The sequence below is a fragment of the Diospyros lotus genome, chromosome 13, assembly GCF_014633365.1.
Source record: "Diospyros lotus cultivar Yz01 chromosome 13, ASM1463336v1, whole genome shotgun sequence".
NCBI classification, from domain to species: Eukaryota; Viridiplantae; Streptophyta; class Magnoliopsida; order Ericales; family Ebenaceae; genus Diospyros; species Diospyros lotus.
The window spans coordinates 9,729,108-9,746,075 of NC_068350.1; the positions used below are offsets into that span (position 1 = coordinate 9,729,108).

The window sequence follows — 16,968 nt, forward strand, 5'->3', positions numbered from 1 at the left end:
CACGATATATGACATGAATAACTAAATTCAACAGATGGATAGCATCAGAATATCACATATTGTATATTTGCATAAACTTTTCAAAAATAATAACTGATATATGTAAGACTATTTTCCATACTTTATCGCATATTGTTTAACATAATGTTGTACAATTATACGAACATAAATATTATATTCGTATTCATTCTAAGGGTTCAAGCCTTAGTCACCTTTAATTATGTGTTATACAAATACCCAACAAGTTTCTGTTTATGTATTTTTTATTTTTTATTCTACTTTTACTGAGGATTGTTATATATAAATATATATTAATATTATTTAATAATAACAACATTGATAGTTTTATGATACATATTACAATCTATTTTTTTATTTACTTTATTTAAAGAAAGTGATAGTTATGAGACGAAAAGACATGTACCATCAACACTTACAACGATCAGGTACGTGCCTATGTACGAAACTGATGAGAGGCAGAAGGCACATAAATTTGCGGGTGGATTGAAGGTGGATCTACAACAAGCTCTTAGCTCATGTACCATCAACACTTACAACGAGGCGCTGGATAGGGCTCTGACCACTGAAATGAACTTACTGCGTGTAGGACTCATAAGATCTGATTAAAAGAAAAGAGATTCGAAAGCCCCGGAGCATAAGTCCGGAGGGAAAAATTTCAAAGATAGCAAACCGTGTCCTCGATGCAATAAAGAACACCCATGAAGAAATTATTCGCAAGGACATATCACATGTTTTTCATGCGGCGAAAAAGGACATAAGGAGAAGGACTGCCCTAAGAAGAAAGATGTACCTCCAACTGGGAATCGAACAGGGATCACATGCTACTCGTGCAATCAACTCGGTCATTACGCTAGCGAATGTCCGAAAAGACAAAAGGTGGATCAACCCGGGAAGATAAACATGACGCCAGGATCTCGTACCGAACAAGTCTATTGTCTAGAAAAAGCAAATGAAGAGGTTTACCCTGGCTTGGCGAGAGATGACGAAAAGACCCATCCGATAATGACCAAAGGTATGTCAGTTTAATTCAGATTGATTTATAATCATAGTAGCCAAGTTAAGGTTCAATATTATCAATTTCTGTGCAATCATGGCATATGCATTAGTATAGGAATGGGTTGGGAGAATTATTTGTCAAATAAAATGAGTTTTGAGGACACGATTGGGAATGATATTGGGATTTGTGTAGCCGCCTGTTTAGAGCTACAATGAGATATTCTGGAAAATAAAAGACGTGTCTAGTAAGCTCGGATCATATGGAGATATAAGTTATGAATAATTTCTAAGGATTATGAATGGTACTTAGGACATTTTAATTGGGAGTCATTAGCAATAGTAGTGATACAATTATCATGGACCAAATTTCGAGGACGAAATTTATTTAAGGGGGGAGAATGTAATACCCGGGAATAATTTGAGGATAAAAATGATATTTGATAAAGGGCATAAATGGAATTTTGGAAAAAATAAGACTATAGGGTACACTAACACAGCTTTGAACGACCGAATTAGTCAGAGGGAGTACCCCGGACCCTAGATAGCTAAGAAAAATGGTATAATATCGACGAGTGATTTAAATTATGATTTTTAGTGATAAAAGAAATGAGATCGGGAACAATTTTTGGTACAGCAAAAATACATCTACCAATTAGGTCGTATTACCGAATTGTTATAGACGATGTCCGAAAAATCAACGAAGTGTGTCTAGGACTAATATTTGATGTATAGAACAACCCTTAAGTGGTTTCAGGTTGAATCGAGTGGATTTGAGGTCAAAACGATCAATCGGGGCCTAAGTGTAATTTTCTAAATTTTCCCGAGGGAGGTCAAAACGGTAATTTTTCAGAAGTTTCCAAGGAGAAATGAGAAGTACTAATCTTGAGGGTCTTGGTGATGGTGTTGGAAAGATCAGGGGCTTGAGAATAAGGGCCAAAATGTAAAAGAAAATTTCAAGAGGGCCAAATTGTAATTTTCAGAAAATCTGCTTAGAAATGGCAGATCTGGCCGCGATTTGTGGCTGAAAAATCTGGAGATTTGCAGTGTTCTTCGACAAGGCATGGCCAAGGTCGCGTAAGGGCGAAGCTTTGGCCTTTGATTGGTCGGAAAAACAGACAAATTTGGCTATAAATAGTCGAGTTTTGGTGAGGGTTTGCATAAAAAATTTTACTTCGGATTTCTCACTTTTGGGAGCGAATTAGAGGTCGGGGATAGGGGGCTTTTGTTCCCTAGGTTGTGAAGAGCAATTCTGGGAATTTTGAGGGGTTTTGGAGTAGTATAGTGAGTGTTTTCGCATATATATATATATTCGGCCATATATATATACATATTACGTGAGTATTAAATTGGGTTGTAGAGAGATCGATCGAAGGATCTATTAAGGGGCTTTTGGTCGCAAAGCTATGGGTAGCAAATCTAGAAATTTTTGTGTCAATCGGAGTTCGAATCGAAGGCCAATTTGACTCGCTGGAGTTCGGTGGCGGGATAGCTTCGGCGGACTGTTTTTGGTCAAATCAGAAGGCTTCCAATGGTTTTTTCCGAGCAAGATGGGTACCATTGGGATCGACTAAGGGAGAGGAACAGCCTGGTATCATCGCTTCAATTTTCCGGTGTGCCGTCACCGGAGAAGATGACCGAAGATATTTTTTTGTATTTTTTTAAATGTTGAAAATATAGAAAATTCAATAAAAAATAGAATTAAAGGAATTAAAATTATATAAAAATATCCATAAATTCAAGGAAAAGGAATAGTTTATTTTGATAAATTTTTATCTTGAAAATTTCTTGAGGAGATAATTATTTTGGATTTTTGAAAGGAAAGGTAAATAGAAAATAAATAGGAAATTTTTTTATAAAATTATTATAAAATTACAGAAGGATAAGAAATTTATTTTATGAATTTTGGTGATTTTTCTTGAAGTAGATTCGAAGGAAATCAATGAGAAATAAATTTTCTCAAGGAAAAGTAATTATGGAAATTTGAGAAAATAGGAGAAAAATCTGGAAATTTTTCATAAAATTCCATAGGCTTATAAATATTGTTTTATGAATTTTTTTGGAGAAAAATTTAGAAAACAATGCTTGAAGAGGTATTTACTTGAAATTATCGAGAGAAAAATAGGAAGAAATTAGAGAAAAATAATGAGAAAGTTGGGAAAATAGATATTGATTTCTCTTTGAATGCATATGATGTCTAGGGTATTGTTGATGCTCGAATTTGAACTAGAGAGCGCATGGCACGAGAATCGAGGTCGATCGGGCATGCATTTCGAGGAATCTTGAATTTAGCCCAAGGTGAGTGGTTCTATCAAAAAAAAAAAAACTCGTTTATGGTTTACTGTGAGTGTTCATCCTCATGGCTAGGTTTATTGATGGTTTTACAAATGATTACTTACACTGTGTTATATTTCGTACGGTAAATTGCATACATTGAGGTGTTGATTTCATGCATGTTATGATTTTTCAGCATTGGCATGTTGTGTTGTCCATGTGGGACGTGGGTTGTTAACCTGCGATGTAGCTCTCGAGTGTCAGCACTCGGAATGTGTGCCAAGGGTTAATGCTATGTGACCTACGTGGGACGGGGTTGAAACGGACTTCACCCTACGGTACTCAAGTGGTAGGACTGAGAGTGGACACCGCCCCGATTGTTGGCTCAAGTGGCGGGGCTGAAAGTGGACACCACCCCAGGTTCTTTTGAGCAATAGCATTAAGGCCAAGGTGTCGTTGATTCCGGGGATAGTGCTGATGTGACACTCTTGGGACTAGGGTTGCATTGGGTTTTGGAATATTTTTGAGTAGGAGCGTAATGCCTAACAATAATAATGGGGTGATTCCCGAGTTCACATGTCGAGGTTGTCCCTCTTAAGCATGATTGGTTTGCCAATGGGTCGGTGTGGTCATGTCGCCTTTAGAGAGATTGCATTTTCCCCGGTTAGGGCTAAGTGTTATGTGGGATTCTCTTAGGTTGGGGTATGTCGGGATTTATTGATTTTATGTATGGTTTTGCATATCTTCATGAAAATGTTTTTGAACTCTCACTTAGATGATTCAGCATCTAATTTGGACTATGTCCCTGGAATATTCAAACGTTCCAAGTGAATGTAGTGGCGCCAAGGGAAAGAATGTCATCGAGATGTAGCTGCTATGTTTAGTTTTCGTAAGTTTTTGTCTATGATTACTATGTTTAGAGGTTATGTAATATTTTGATATTTTCATGTGAAACATCGATTGGGTTATTGTAAAAGGAATTGTCGGTTATATATATCATTAAGGTTTCGATCTTGCTTCCGCTGATGTGATTGAAAATACATGTCTTAGTCTATTAATTATTAAATCTTGATATGCTAAGAAGGTACGATCGGGATTGTCGGGAAATGATTATGATGAAGGTATGTGGATCGAGAGACTTATGTTGTGTGTTTGATGTTGAATATATATATATATATTCCCGAAATCTCGAGGTAATGCTCGTTCTGAGAAAACGGGGGGTTACATAAGTCATTTCTCAAAGGGATATGATCTTTCAAAAGGTTGTGTTCTTTAATTTTGTGTCTATTGGTAAAAAGAAACGCGAGCCCAAAGCCAAAACACCATCCATTGGTGGATTAGTGCAAGGCTTTTACATTTTCAACACAGACAATAGCACAGCAGAAGCATAAAACAAAAAATAGCAAATTGAAAATGACCTTGCAAGACTTGGTATTCATCATCCATATGCATTCAAAATAAAACCATGCCATAAGGGGTTTTATTGGTATACCTTTCGGTGAATGTTAGTATACCAATTGTCCAAAAGATGTTCCTTTTCCTTACTGTCTGATCTACTCTCCATGAACCTACAACGTCGGGTGACCAACTCGCCTCCCCAAATGCCAAAGACCTAGTCGATCCATGCTTGAGATACTTTTAAAACCTTCCAATGGAGTTATGTTAGGACCCTCTTGATAGATGTGACTCGAAGCTACATTGCGGTCCCTTCTTAGTTGCATCGTGGCTGTCCAACAGCCTGACTATGTGGGAAAAGATAAAGAGGAAGTTGCACCAACCAAGCTTGGAGCAAGAAGAAGCCTTGGCAACAGCTAGAAGAAGAAACAACTAGCAAGAGTAAAAGAAGAACAAGGAAGAAAAAGAAACAACTAGCAAAAGTAGAAGAAAAACAAAGAAAAAGAAGAAGAGAGGGGAGCAACTCGTGCGACTATCACCTACCTCCTCAAACTTTCTCAATTTCCCTCTAAATTCGATCTTTCTTTCGTTTGCTTCTCGTGCATGCATCATCCCTCCCCATACATCTTTTCATCATTTTTCATCAAAGCATTTAATGTTGTGATGAGACAAATCAGTCGAGCATTTATGAGGCAATCGGTCGATCGCATGAGGCACCTGGTCGACCGCTTCAAGTAGTCAACCTTCCTCATGCACTAGTCAACAGCACACGATTAGTCGATGGCATGAGAGCATCGATAGACTGCACAAGAGGGTCTACCGCTCTATGCATCAGTCGATCGGTTCTGCTAGCAATGCTTCAACTTTGATCAACTATACTTGGGGCCCGCTAACTATTAGTAGTCTCCCATATCCATATATTCATGTGTCTAGCACATAGAGGCAACCAACATTACTAACCATTAGTGACGAGAAACACACAAATAGCAACAAATTACTAATCCGATACATTGCTCAGTATACGTGTGATTTTTTAGGTTTATGGTCATGTAGCAATTAGGACGTGTCAACTCCTTGACGTTGGCCAAACCATTCGATTTGTTAAAAGAATCTCTCTAAATCCCCAAAACACCTTAAAAGATCTTGATTGTCCTCTAGTTAGGACTCAAGATGGTCCTAATGGCAATGAAGTCCAACTTCATATGAATCTATTAAGGCTCATCAATTACTGTATATTATAGTCCATCTACTAACTAACATCCTGACCGAGTGAGAGTCATGGACTGATTAAACTCACAAGACTCTGTAACTATGACAGGTCTAGTACAGTGTGATCGAGGTAACATGTTGGATCTAATTCGACACAAAAAACACCTTTCTGATTAAGCTCACCTTAGCTAATGGATTTTCAGTCACCACCAACATAGACCACATATGATGTTTACCCCCATCTAATGGAGGCCAATGAATCCCATCAACAAATATCTACCTTCATACACTATTGCACAAAGACCACACAAAGAGCATCCCCAACTCTTATACTAGATGGTTCCGCTTAATGGCAAATCCTTAATACTAGTGCACAAGACAACTTTGTCACCTTTGGTATAAGGACCAGATATACAATCGAGAGACAGCGACAAATCATTAATCATCAAGCCATGTGATTTGTCGCAGGCCTCACATTTAATGGATGCTCAACTAACACCTACGCACATGTTTACTATATGCATCCCATGCAATGTGGCGTGTGACTCACTGCCCCATTCCCATTAGCATCCCATGCTAACAATGGTATTAGCTCACGTGTCGGTCCACTAATCAATAAATCATATTTCTTTTCTGATAAATCTAAGGATAGTGAATACCTTTAAAAAATTTTGAACTAAAAATCCACGTCATACAATCTTAACTCTTTAAGAATATGACTTCTAGCAGAAAATCTAGGGACTCATTCATAAAGATTAGATAAAGAAATATGAATGAAGATATGATCTTATATTAATATTAAGAATACATCACAAGTGCCAATCATGAAGTATAAATCTAGCATTTTAGACACTATCACTAATAATTGGGAGGCACCCTTTTATAGTCTATAAATAGATTTGGACAAACATGGTGCAAAAATGTGTAAAAATAATTTTTCTTTCTTTTTTTTTAATAATTATTATCTCTTTTCTTTACTCTCTTATTGCTTTTAATTAGTGGGTTTTGAGTTCTTGGTAATAGAAAGTTTAAAAAGTGTAATTTTGATTTTTTATTTAAGCATTGTATCGTGGGGTTAGAATTTTCATGAACATTTCCATCTACTTGGAGATACTATCCTAAAGATAATTTCTTCAAAGCGTCTTCCCTAACACAATTATTTTCCCACTTCTAATTTGTTGTCTTTTCTTAATTTTATTTGATTGTTTTTTCTGTATTACTGCATCATCATGATCATAAGATGAATACCTAGCCAGTTTTAAATAGCTTCCTTGATTTCAAAGACTTCTGGAAGATCTGCATTGGGGGGGGGGGGGGGGGGGGGGGGGGGGGGGGGGTAGAGAGACTTCCTTTTACAGTTTTACGTTGGAGTAAAAGAAAATCCTGCAACTACTCACCTAATTAATTAGCTTCACCATTATCAATTATTATTATTTTTTTAATTTCTACCACTTGAATTGTCCTAAGTACTCTTCATTTTCATTTTCTTGTGGATCTCCTATACTTTCACACCGATATATCGTATAAACCTTTTACTGTGTTAATGGAACATGTTAAAATATTTAAATAGAATTTAAATTAGATTTGATTATTGTGTCATAAGAGTAAAAATAAAAATTAGGACAAACAAAGAAATTCTTTTTATTAAAGGTGTTCGTTTATTTTGACTACTTTTATCATATTAATTTATAGTTTACCTTCCTCGAGTTCATTATCTGGGAACTCTCTTTAAATCATTCTGCTAGATTTTTTACAATCTAATTATTTTATGATATCATTGAAAATTATATAAAGACAATTCTTATTTAATTAATATAGTTATTTGTGCGAGTATTTTATGATTCTTGTACAAATTGTGTATTAATCTACTATAGCTAATAGTGGATGCATCTTATAATTTAGATGTACACAATTTATTACACCGTTAATACATTAAAATTAAGCTTAAAAAATATCCATTTTAATTTTTTTACTTTTACATAAGTTAATGAACCTGAATCCCTTTTTGTTTTATTTTCCCTTGTTTTTCTTGAAAGATAATGTAGAGATTCATTAATAAATTAACCTGAATCCTAATGCTAGAGAAGAGGGTTTCTTTTATTTGATCGCATATATATGCTTAATTCTACGTTAAAATTTCATACTTTTACAATTAAGCATAATTAAAAAATTATTACTCTTAATTAATTTCCTCCGGGCAAAGTCCACCGGCCAGATCTTCAAAAACCACATTCATTGTTTCTGAATCTGCTGTGGATAGCCAACGCTCCTGATGGACAAATATATATATTCCCTAGCTAATTAAGAAGATTAGTTAGAGAGTAACTTGATTTTCCACTTTATAATGTTTAATTACTAGGTTCGAATCTTTCAGTGATGGGAATCGAAATGATAGTTTTTACAGATTTTTTTTTTTTTATAAAGAATATTATCTAAACAGTAATAGCATTATTAATCCTATAATCCAGGACAATATGGTAATTCTAATCCACTCCTACTAGCTGAACATGTAAGGAAAACTAGCAGGTCCTTGAGGTAATCAAATATTAATTGAAGAGTTATATCACTCTTACTGTATTAACACTCTAAAATTAAGCTTGACCAAAATCGAAGAGGATCGCTCAAGCTCACCACCTCAACCATGAAAATGATATTTCCTTCTCTTTTCCCTCCGCTGGCCACATGGCTTGTCTCATTACCTAATTTTCAGCTATATATATACACATAATTTTAGCCTCCCAACTCGTTAATTAGCATTCCACATCGATCAAATTGTTCCTGAACAACACACAGAGAGAGAGAGAGAGAGATGGGCTCTCCTTCCATGGCATCTCTACTATGTAGTTTTTGTCTCCTTTTCCTATTGCCAGAATTTGCATTCTGCAAAACAAGGCATTACACGTTCAATGTAATTACTTGCTAGCTATATAGAGCCTAGGACTAAGAACTTTACGTACTTTGACAAATTTCTTTCATTCAACAATTACTTCTCATTTTAATTAGTCAATATTTTCCCATTTCATGCATCAGATTGTATCACAAAACATGACAAGATTATGCACCACAAAGAGCATCGTAAGCGTGAACGGGAGGTTTCCGGGGCCGCGGCTGGTGGCGCGGGAAGGCGATCAAGTCCTTGTTAAGGTGGTTAACCATGTCTCTCACAACATAACCCTTCATTGGTATGGAACCACACCTAAACCAACCCAATTCAACATTCTATTTATCTTTTTTGTTGTTTTTTTGTAAGTAGCATCCGGTGTTTGAGTCTTCGGTCTGAATAATTCACATATTTTTATTGAAGGCATGGGGTCCGGCAACTTAGAAGTGGTTGGTTTGACGGGCCGGCCTATATAACACAGTGCCCTATCCAAACCGGGCAGACATATACATACAACTTCACGATCACCGGCCAGAGGGGGACGCTTTTCTGGCATGCTCATATCTCCTGGCTAAGAGCAACCCTTCATGGGCCTCTCATCATCTTGCCCAGGCGAAACGAGAGCTACCCATTTGAAAAACCCTACAAAGAAGTCACTGTGATTTTTGGTAATGATTTATACCACAAACTAAAGCCTACCTTGATGCAGAGAAGTAGTGTTAAATATATACGGTGCTATATATATATATATATATATTGAGCTTTTGTTTTTGGGGTTTTTGAGGATTGCAGGAGAGTGGTGGAATGTAGACCCTGAGGCTGTGATCAACCAGGCTCTTCAAACTGGAGCCGGACCCAATGTTTCAGATGCTTACACCATCAATGGCTTCCCCGGTCCCCTCTACAACTGTTCCTCTAAAGGTAAACTATGAGCTCAGTGGCGGAGCCACGTTTTGGTCAGTTAGAGTCTTGGCTCAGTTGATTTTTTTATTATTTATTATTTTTTATATATATTACTATAAATAATTATAATTCTTATAATTTAACCCAAACAAAAATTCTGTTTTAACTCTGCCACTATATGAGTTTTTAAGCATTTGTCATTTCAGATATATATATATATAGATGTCTGTATGTATGTATGTATTATCGCAGTATTATTTAATTTTAAAAAAAATTCTCGTAAAGAAAAAGAATAGTTTTTTTATTTTTAAATCACAACTTTCCCTAATCAAATAAATAAAGAATTCACTTTCCATATAAAAATCTATAATCTAAAACGTTGTGTATTATTGGTAAGTAACAATCTTTTTTTAAGAGAATTCTTTTGAGGACCAAATGTTTGTGTTAGCCAAACATAGATTTTCTCATTTTTTTTTTTTTTTTTTGGTATATGTAAGAGGCTAAAACTGTAACCATATTTATTAAAAGGGCGTTTGTTAAAATAAGTAAGATAAGAGTTATCAAGATAATGTTGAAATATATTTTGGATCAAGATATGGAATGATCAAAATAAAACAGGAAAATATTTTAAAATTTTTATCAAGTTAGTTAATTTTTTTAAAATGTATTAGAGAATATAAATGTCTTTTTTTTTTTGTCATTAATAATTTTTCTAAAATTTTTTAAATAAACTTAACAAATATGTCATAAGAATAGAAGTAAAAGAAGCATTCTATAACTTGGCTTTACCATCCCATTTCTTGATCAAGGAACGCCACTAAGTCTTTAATTTCTCATGTTTGTTGCAGATACATTTAGGCTGAAGGTGAAGCCAGGCAAGACATATATGCTTCGCCTGATCAACGCCGCCATGAACGACGAGCTCTTCTTCAGCATCGCCGACCACACCGTCACCGTCGTGGGATCCGACGCCGTCTACGTAAAACCCTTCACCACAGACATGATACTGATGACACCAGGCCAGACCAAAAACGTGCTTCTCAAAACCAAGCCCTTCTTCCCCAACGCCACCTTCTTCATGATGGCCCGGCCGTACTTCACCGGCCAGGGCACCTTCGACAACTCCACGGTGGCCGGAATACTCGAATACTCGAACCCACATAACCACTCTTCTGTTAACAAACTTCTCCTTCTCAAACCAATTCTTCCGCCCATCAACGCCACCGCCATTGTAGCCAACTACACGAGCAGGTTTCGAAGCCTAGCCACTGCCGAATTCCCGGCAAACGTTCCACAAACTGTGGACAAACATTTCTTTTTCACTGTTGGACTGGGCTCCAGTCCTTGTCCGGGAAACATGACTTGCCAGGGCCCGAACGGCACAAAATTTGCAAGCTCGGTTAACAATGTTTCATTTAATCTTCCATCGACGGCTATGCTGCAAGCTCACTTCTTCGGGCAATCCAACGGGGTCTACACCACTGATTTTCCCACGAAGCCGCCGTTTCCGTTCAACTACACGGGAAGTTCGCCACCGAACAACACGGCGGTGAGCAATGGGACTAAGGCGGTGGTGCTGCCGTTTAATAGCAGTGTGGAGTTGGTGATGCAGGACACTACAATTCTTGGAGCTGAGAGCCACCCTCTTCATCTCCATGGCTTCAATTTCTTTGTGGTTGGGGAAGGGTTCGGGAACTTTGACCTGAAGAAGGACCCGGGAAAGTTCAACCTGGTGGATCCCATGGAGAGGAACACAGTTGGAATTCCCTCTGGTGGATGGGTTGCAATTCGCTTCCTTGCAGATAATCCAGGTTTGAATTTGCCTTTCCTAAACCTAACTCGCATTTAATTTTCATTGGGGATAATTAAGGACCAGCGGTCAAACAAGCAATCACCCACAGAACACACTGCAACCTTGATGATAAAAAAAACATAATTAATTATAAAGCTCTCAGTGATTATTTACTGACCGTGATTATTCACTAGTGTGTCAAAACTCAGACATTCCAAAACCAGGGAAAGAGCGCTTTTAATTAATTAAATTAAACATTGGTATAGCTACATCATTGTGTAGGAAAATGATATATTGGTTGCATGGAATTACAGGGGTATGGCTGATGCACTGCCACTTCGATGTGCACACAAGCTGGGGGTTGAGGATGGCATGGATCGTCCTGGATGGCCCCCATCCGAACCAGAAGCTGCCCCCTCCGCCGCCTGATCTTCCCAAGTGCTAAATTTGACCAGCTGGGTCCGGATCCCCCCCACCCTATTAAATGTCGCAATTTCAGAGCACCCACTTTTGCCGTTTGATTTCCTTCTGCGCAACAGTACTTCATTTGGTGAAGAGTGAATTCCGCGTTCAGTGACCTCACTGTTTGATGTTAAACTCTATTTTGACTCATTTGTTATAACTTGGAATTGTTTCCTTGTTATGATTTTGCTTGGGATCCAAGCGGTGATTCTCGAGCTAATTGAAGACTTTTGGATGATAGCAACCGCAGCTTAAGACAGCGAAATAAGACTGGATTGTCTCAATCTTCTGTTGGTAGGTGATGTTTTTCACGTAAACGTAGATCTTAATTTACAGTTCTACTGGCCTTCACTGCAAGCAACTGGCACGATAGGTGTTTGAGAAAATCACGCAGAGTGGGTCTCCACTCCTTCCTGGGAACCAATCCGTACCTATAATTTTTTTTTTCTTTTTTTAACATAGGAATTGAGGAAGCCCCAATACACACTAGACCATCACCTTCTCCTTATAACCTACCGTCCCCCACATTGGGTCAAAATGGTGGACGGATAAGTCCGAGTCATAACCCGTGCCCTCGCCCCTTGATTAGACATAAATAATACACAATCTGCACGGATTTAGTCTTGAACGCGAAACCTTGCGGCACCCAAGTTGCCGAACATGTGCAAAAAACTCTGTGCAACCCAAGGGATTCCGTATCTATAATTTTGTGGACCAGCATTAAGAACCAAGATTAAAGGCAGATCAGATGAACTGGAGGTGTACAAACCCCATAGACATAATACAAGCCCTAAGCCAGATAATGTAGCATTTGTCAGAAAATAATCAACTCTGTTTACATTCTCATGTCGGGCACAAAAGCTTGCATATATACAACAGATATCTTTTTAAAGGTACAGCGTGTTTCAGTGGTTATGTATGAGTAATCTCTGTTACAGCATAAGCATGGAGAAGTACTGCTCGAACTCTTTGTCAATGGTCAGATTCTTGGTGCTTGATTGATCCTCTGCACTCAAAACAATGGCAATATCATAAGGACAGAAGATATGATGATGGATAAAAGAAAAAAAAGAGGATTGATGAACTAAATTACATATAGCTGACCCCATATGGTGAGATAAATGCTTGATACGTGGTCGTGGTTAGTGAGATGAAAGAAAATGAAAAGACAGAGAAGGCAAGATCATGAATTGGTATAGTAATCCTCCTATGCTTGGAGATTTAAGTAAAATATTACATTACCTTGGTTGACATTCCATCTTCCAGATGAAAGAACACAATTATTTGGTGCTGTCCCATTGGAATAGAGCATATCCTCAAGTTCCTTATCTGTAGATTGGTCAATGATGTCATTTCCATATTCTAAACAGCTACTATCTATGTGATTCCCAACTTCTAAGAGGTGCTCATCAAAATTCAGGCATGAGTGCAGTCCAAAATCATTATGAGGAAGATTATGGCCTCGACCAGTATATGGTGATTGGTCTTTCTCAGCCCCCAATTTTGTAATTGATCTGCTGTCAAAAGAATAAAGGCTGTTTATATAACTGCTACTGCCCCAATTAACAGATGAAGTTGAGGGCTTGTCAGAAGGATATGCCTTTGGATACTCTGACTGAGTCTTAACTTCACAAGATTCTGATGTGGAAGAGTCAGTATCTCCACCGAAACTATTGCTGTCTTTTGCCGAGAGTTGTTCTGATCCGTCATCACTTGCACCAGCAATAATTTTATCTTTCATTGCATGCACACTGAAGTCCTGTACTATCAGGTTTTTATTGTATGGAGGATCATACTCCGCACCGAAGCTTGGATCCCAGCATTGATGCTTTGATAAAGGCAAGCCCAACTGCTCTGATTGAAATTTTCTCTTCTTGTTCAGGTAAGCAATGCTGGATTGCAACACTTTGTTGACACTAATACTGCGGTTACAACAAACATGTCGGGAAAACATCTAAATTATTGATAACATATGTTGGCAATAGTAATTTTGGAAATGTATTTAAATATTTAATAAAAGATTGCCAAATAATACGAACAGCTTATTATGGCAGATGCAGACTTAAAACCAAAACAGATAAAAGAACAAGAACATGAGAAGGACATGAAGTTCTTAACTCTATTCACAGATTGATCATTGATCAATTCCATCCAATTTGAGTACAGTAGTTATAAAGGTAAGAATGTCATTCAAGTATTGAAACATTTACCTGCAAGCATCTTACAAAGATGACAATAACAATTGCAAGACTTTATCCCACTAGATGGGGTTGGCTACGTAAATTCTACCTTACCTGCAAGCATATTAAAATTGAAAAAAGGGACATTTGGATAAGGAAAAGAATTCAGGGTGGTTAATAGATAAAACTGGAATGTCACTGTAACCCATGAGCCAGTGAAAGGTTAATTTTTGATTGGGAAAATATAGGCAGCAAATATTAGTGCTGACCTGTTCTATGGATTTTCTGGTTGTGTTTCACGTGCACAACATGTGGATTAGGAGTTGATTGAGTCTCTAAATCTTAGGACACAGTGATACAAAAATTTTCTAGTGCCAATGCCACACTGCTGTTTGTTGCTTATTTAAAGCATCAAATGTGAGGAGAACACAGAGCCCCACACTCTTTCTCACTGTTCCTATTTGAATTTCCCTCCATATAGTCTATTTCCAGCTTTTCATGTCTATGGAAAATATTTTCCACGAAGAGGATGAATTTCTTACTGCTGGTAAAGTAGGGTTGCTCCTTAGTGACAGAAAGTTCATGGGTTTGAGTTGTAGAAACTGACTCGCTATAAAATAAAAGTAAGGATGCAAACGAATAGACTCTCATAAAGTACGGAGTTTCTTGCACTGGAAATGTATTGTTACCCTGTATAACTGCAACTTACTTCCTTTTGTAAGTTCAGTTCCAAATTTAGAACTATACAGACCAACCATCACTGCACTGCTCCCTCCAATAATCAAAGCTTTTTGCACTGCAAATGACATCAGCGCATCCTTGACCTCAACTGACCTTTTTAATCTGTAACGTGAGGTAGTTCAATGTTTCCGGACTCTCACTAGTGGCGGGGTTTTTGAAATTTCAAATAAACAACCTACCCTGCATGCAAAGATGTTGTTTCAGTTAAGTCTAGATTAGCTAACTTGTGAGTTAAATAGTGCAAGAAATTATCCTTTTCAAACATAGTTTGTAGCGCTTGTATAAATGTTGTAAATAATTAAAATAATGTTAAGGAATGCTAAGGTACTATTTTTGAGTCTTTTTTTTTTTGGAGGGGGGGGGGGGGGTGTCAGATTCTCTGCATAGTAGTACTTGACACTAGAAGGACGCTAGAACAGTGTTCCAATGCATCAAAAACAGAAGCCACCACTAAAAGAGGAGCTTAAGGCAGTTTTAATTCCTCCTCAATAATAGCCACTGCTAGAAGAGTGCTCAATAGCTCTCCGAATGACTCCTCTGCCAAAGCAATCGCAAGAAGACCATTGAAATGTGTTCAGAGATTTTAGATTAAAAAAAAAAAAAGAAAACCCAAACAAGCTCTGGTCAATCATCCTTAGCATATCATATCTGCAAAATTTTGGAGGTCGATCAAGTCCTGATTCCCATTAAAGTACAAGTTTCGCTTTTGCCCCATATCAAAGTAGAGATTTTTCTTGCTATTGAGTTTTACAGAAGGGATTTATCATAAAAAGTGTCTGGTCCAGGAAGAAATCCTAGGCCATTATCTAGAGCAGCTCTATGGCATATTCATAATCTAGGGCTCCTAGAATTTTCAGATTCTATGTTCCAACTTATCACATATAGACTACAATAGTACAAGGTCAATGCTGCACTAAATGCTTGTTCTTGTTGTGCTTATCTTTCAACTGATGTAGTGATATCCTTGGGACTTCAATGAACCCCTAACTAGTTAGGCCATCGAGATGCTATGCTACCAAAATTCCCTTTCCAAAGCAACCACAAGGTGAGATTTATCTTCTTTTAGATCTACAATTAGCTCTATGAAAGCAAGATATACTAACCCTACAAGGAATGCCAATTCCTCATTATTTAGTTCCCATCCAAAGCCGAGCTAAATCTAAATGAAATCTCAGCTGATTGTTATTTATTAACCACAGAAACTGAAATGAATACAGTTCCTCTCTTGAGGACTGAGAAGCATAAGAAAGTTAAAACATTTTTACACGAGACATAAATTATTGCCTGAATATCATGGGGAGTGTAAGAAACCAGGATGGGTGGATCATTAGGAATCGGCAATCATATTTGCACTGTTGTGCCGTCAGCTCCCAAACTTGAGTGGATGTATTCCAACTTAATCTCACCCGCGTCGACTAGATTTTTAGCAATTAATTAAGCAGCAGCAAGAGTATATGATCATAGATTCTCTTCGTTGTTTTGAACGGAGAGGGGTGGGTAGTAGATTCAAGGAAACAAATAATTAGATGGATTTTAGGTACCCCCACAGAAATCCTAGACAGAAAAGTAAGAACCCGTACTCAGCCAAGACTTACTAATCAAAAGGACAAAGACCCTCAGTCTCAGATCCAACCTTCCTATGTTTTAATCCAATATCATAGCTTGAAACGAAGAACCACGATAAGGTCAAGAGCAAACGTGAAGAATTTGAATGAACAAAACCGAGAAGAATACCGAGCCAGAACAGGGAGAAACGGGAAAAAACCCAGAACCCAAACCTGTTTTTGTGAGAAGGGCAGGTGTTGTGTTCGTCCATGGCCACCGTGAGAAGAAGGGTTTGTATCTATGAATCAGACAAAATAATAAGTGAGCTCCAAAAACACGATCCAGCTGAGTTCATCAACCAGTTCCCTGGTTTCGGGTTCTTCCCCACGTTATCCCATTCCTGCCTTCCCCACTCCTATAATTTCTGTCTCTCTCTCTCTCCCCCCACTCTTCTTCCATCCTTTTACTGCCACACTCTCTCTCTCTCTCTCTCTCTCTCTCTCTAAATCGACTTTGATCAAAGCTCCAAGAACCAATCTCATTTGAGCGCGTGCATTCTATACCAATCCGGT

The 16,968-nt window shown here is 37.6% G+C and overlaps 2 protein-coding genes across 2 annotated transcripts; one reads left to right on the forward strand and one right to left on the reverse strand.

The window, feature by feature from the left end:
* Positions 1 to 8,647: 8,647 nt before the first annotated feature.
* LOC127788745 (laccase-17-like) lies at positions 8,648 to 12,460 on the forward strand. The gene is made up of 6 exons (XM_052317344.1): positions 8,648 to 8,800; positions 8,923 to 9,074; positions 9,197 to 9,441; positions 9,566 to 9,694; positions 10,525 to 11,487; positions 11,783 to 12,460. Exons 1-6 carry the CDS (start codon positions 8,702 to 8,704, stop codon positions 11,911 to 11,913), a joined length of 1,719 nt encoding a protein of 572 aa, XP_052173304.1. The 5' UTR covers positions 8,648 to 8,701; the 3' UTR covers positions 11,914 to 12,460.
* A 217-nt stretch (positions 12,461 to 12,677) lies between these two features.
* Positions 12,678 to 16,865, reverse strand: LOC127788747 (uncharacterized). Its single transcript, XM_052317345.1, has 3 exons — positions 16,630 to 16,865; positions 13,173 to 13,852; positions 12,678 to 12,936 (listed from the first exon to the last, which is right to left on the reverse strand). Exons 1-3 carry the CDS (start codon positions 16,665 to 16,667, stop codon positions 12,863 to 12,865), a joined length of 792 nt encoding a protein of 263 aa, XP_052173305.1. The 5' UTR covers positions 16,668 to 16,865; the 3' UTR covers positions 12,678 to 12,862.
* Positions 16,866 to 16,968: the final 103 nt, after the last annotated feature.

Coding starts and splice junctions, on each gene's coding strand:
- LOC127788745 (XM_052317344.1), top strand. CDS start 8,702: ATGGGCTCTCCTTCCATGGCATCTCTACTATGTAGTTTTTGTCTCCTT. Junction 9,442..9,565: donor AGAAGTCACTGTGATTTTTG/GTAATGATTTAT, acceptor TGAGGATTGCAG/GAGAGTGGTGGAATGTAGAC. Junction 11,488..11,782: donor CTTCCTTGCAGATAATCCAG/GTTTGAATTTGC, acceptor ATGGAATTACAG/GGGTATGGCTGATGCACTGC.
- LOC127788747 (XM_052317345.1), bottom strand. CDS start 16,667: ATGGACGAACACAACACCTGCCCTTCTCACAAAAACAG. Junction 13,853..16,629: donor TGCCCTTCTCACAAAAACAG/GTTTGGGTTCTG, acceptor TTGTAACCGCAG/TATTAGTGTCAACAAAGTGT. Junction 12,937..13,172: donor AAGATGGAATGTCAACCAAG/GTAATGTAATAT, acceptor TTTTGAGTGCAG/AGGATCAATCAAGCACCAAG.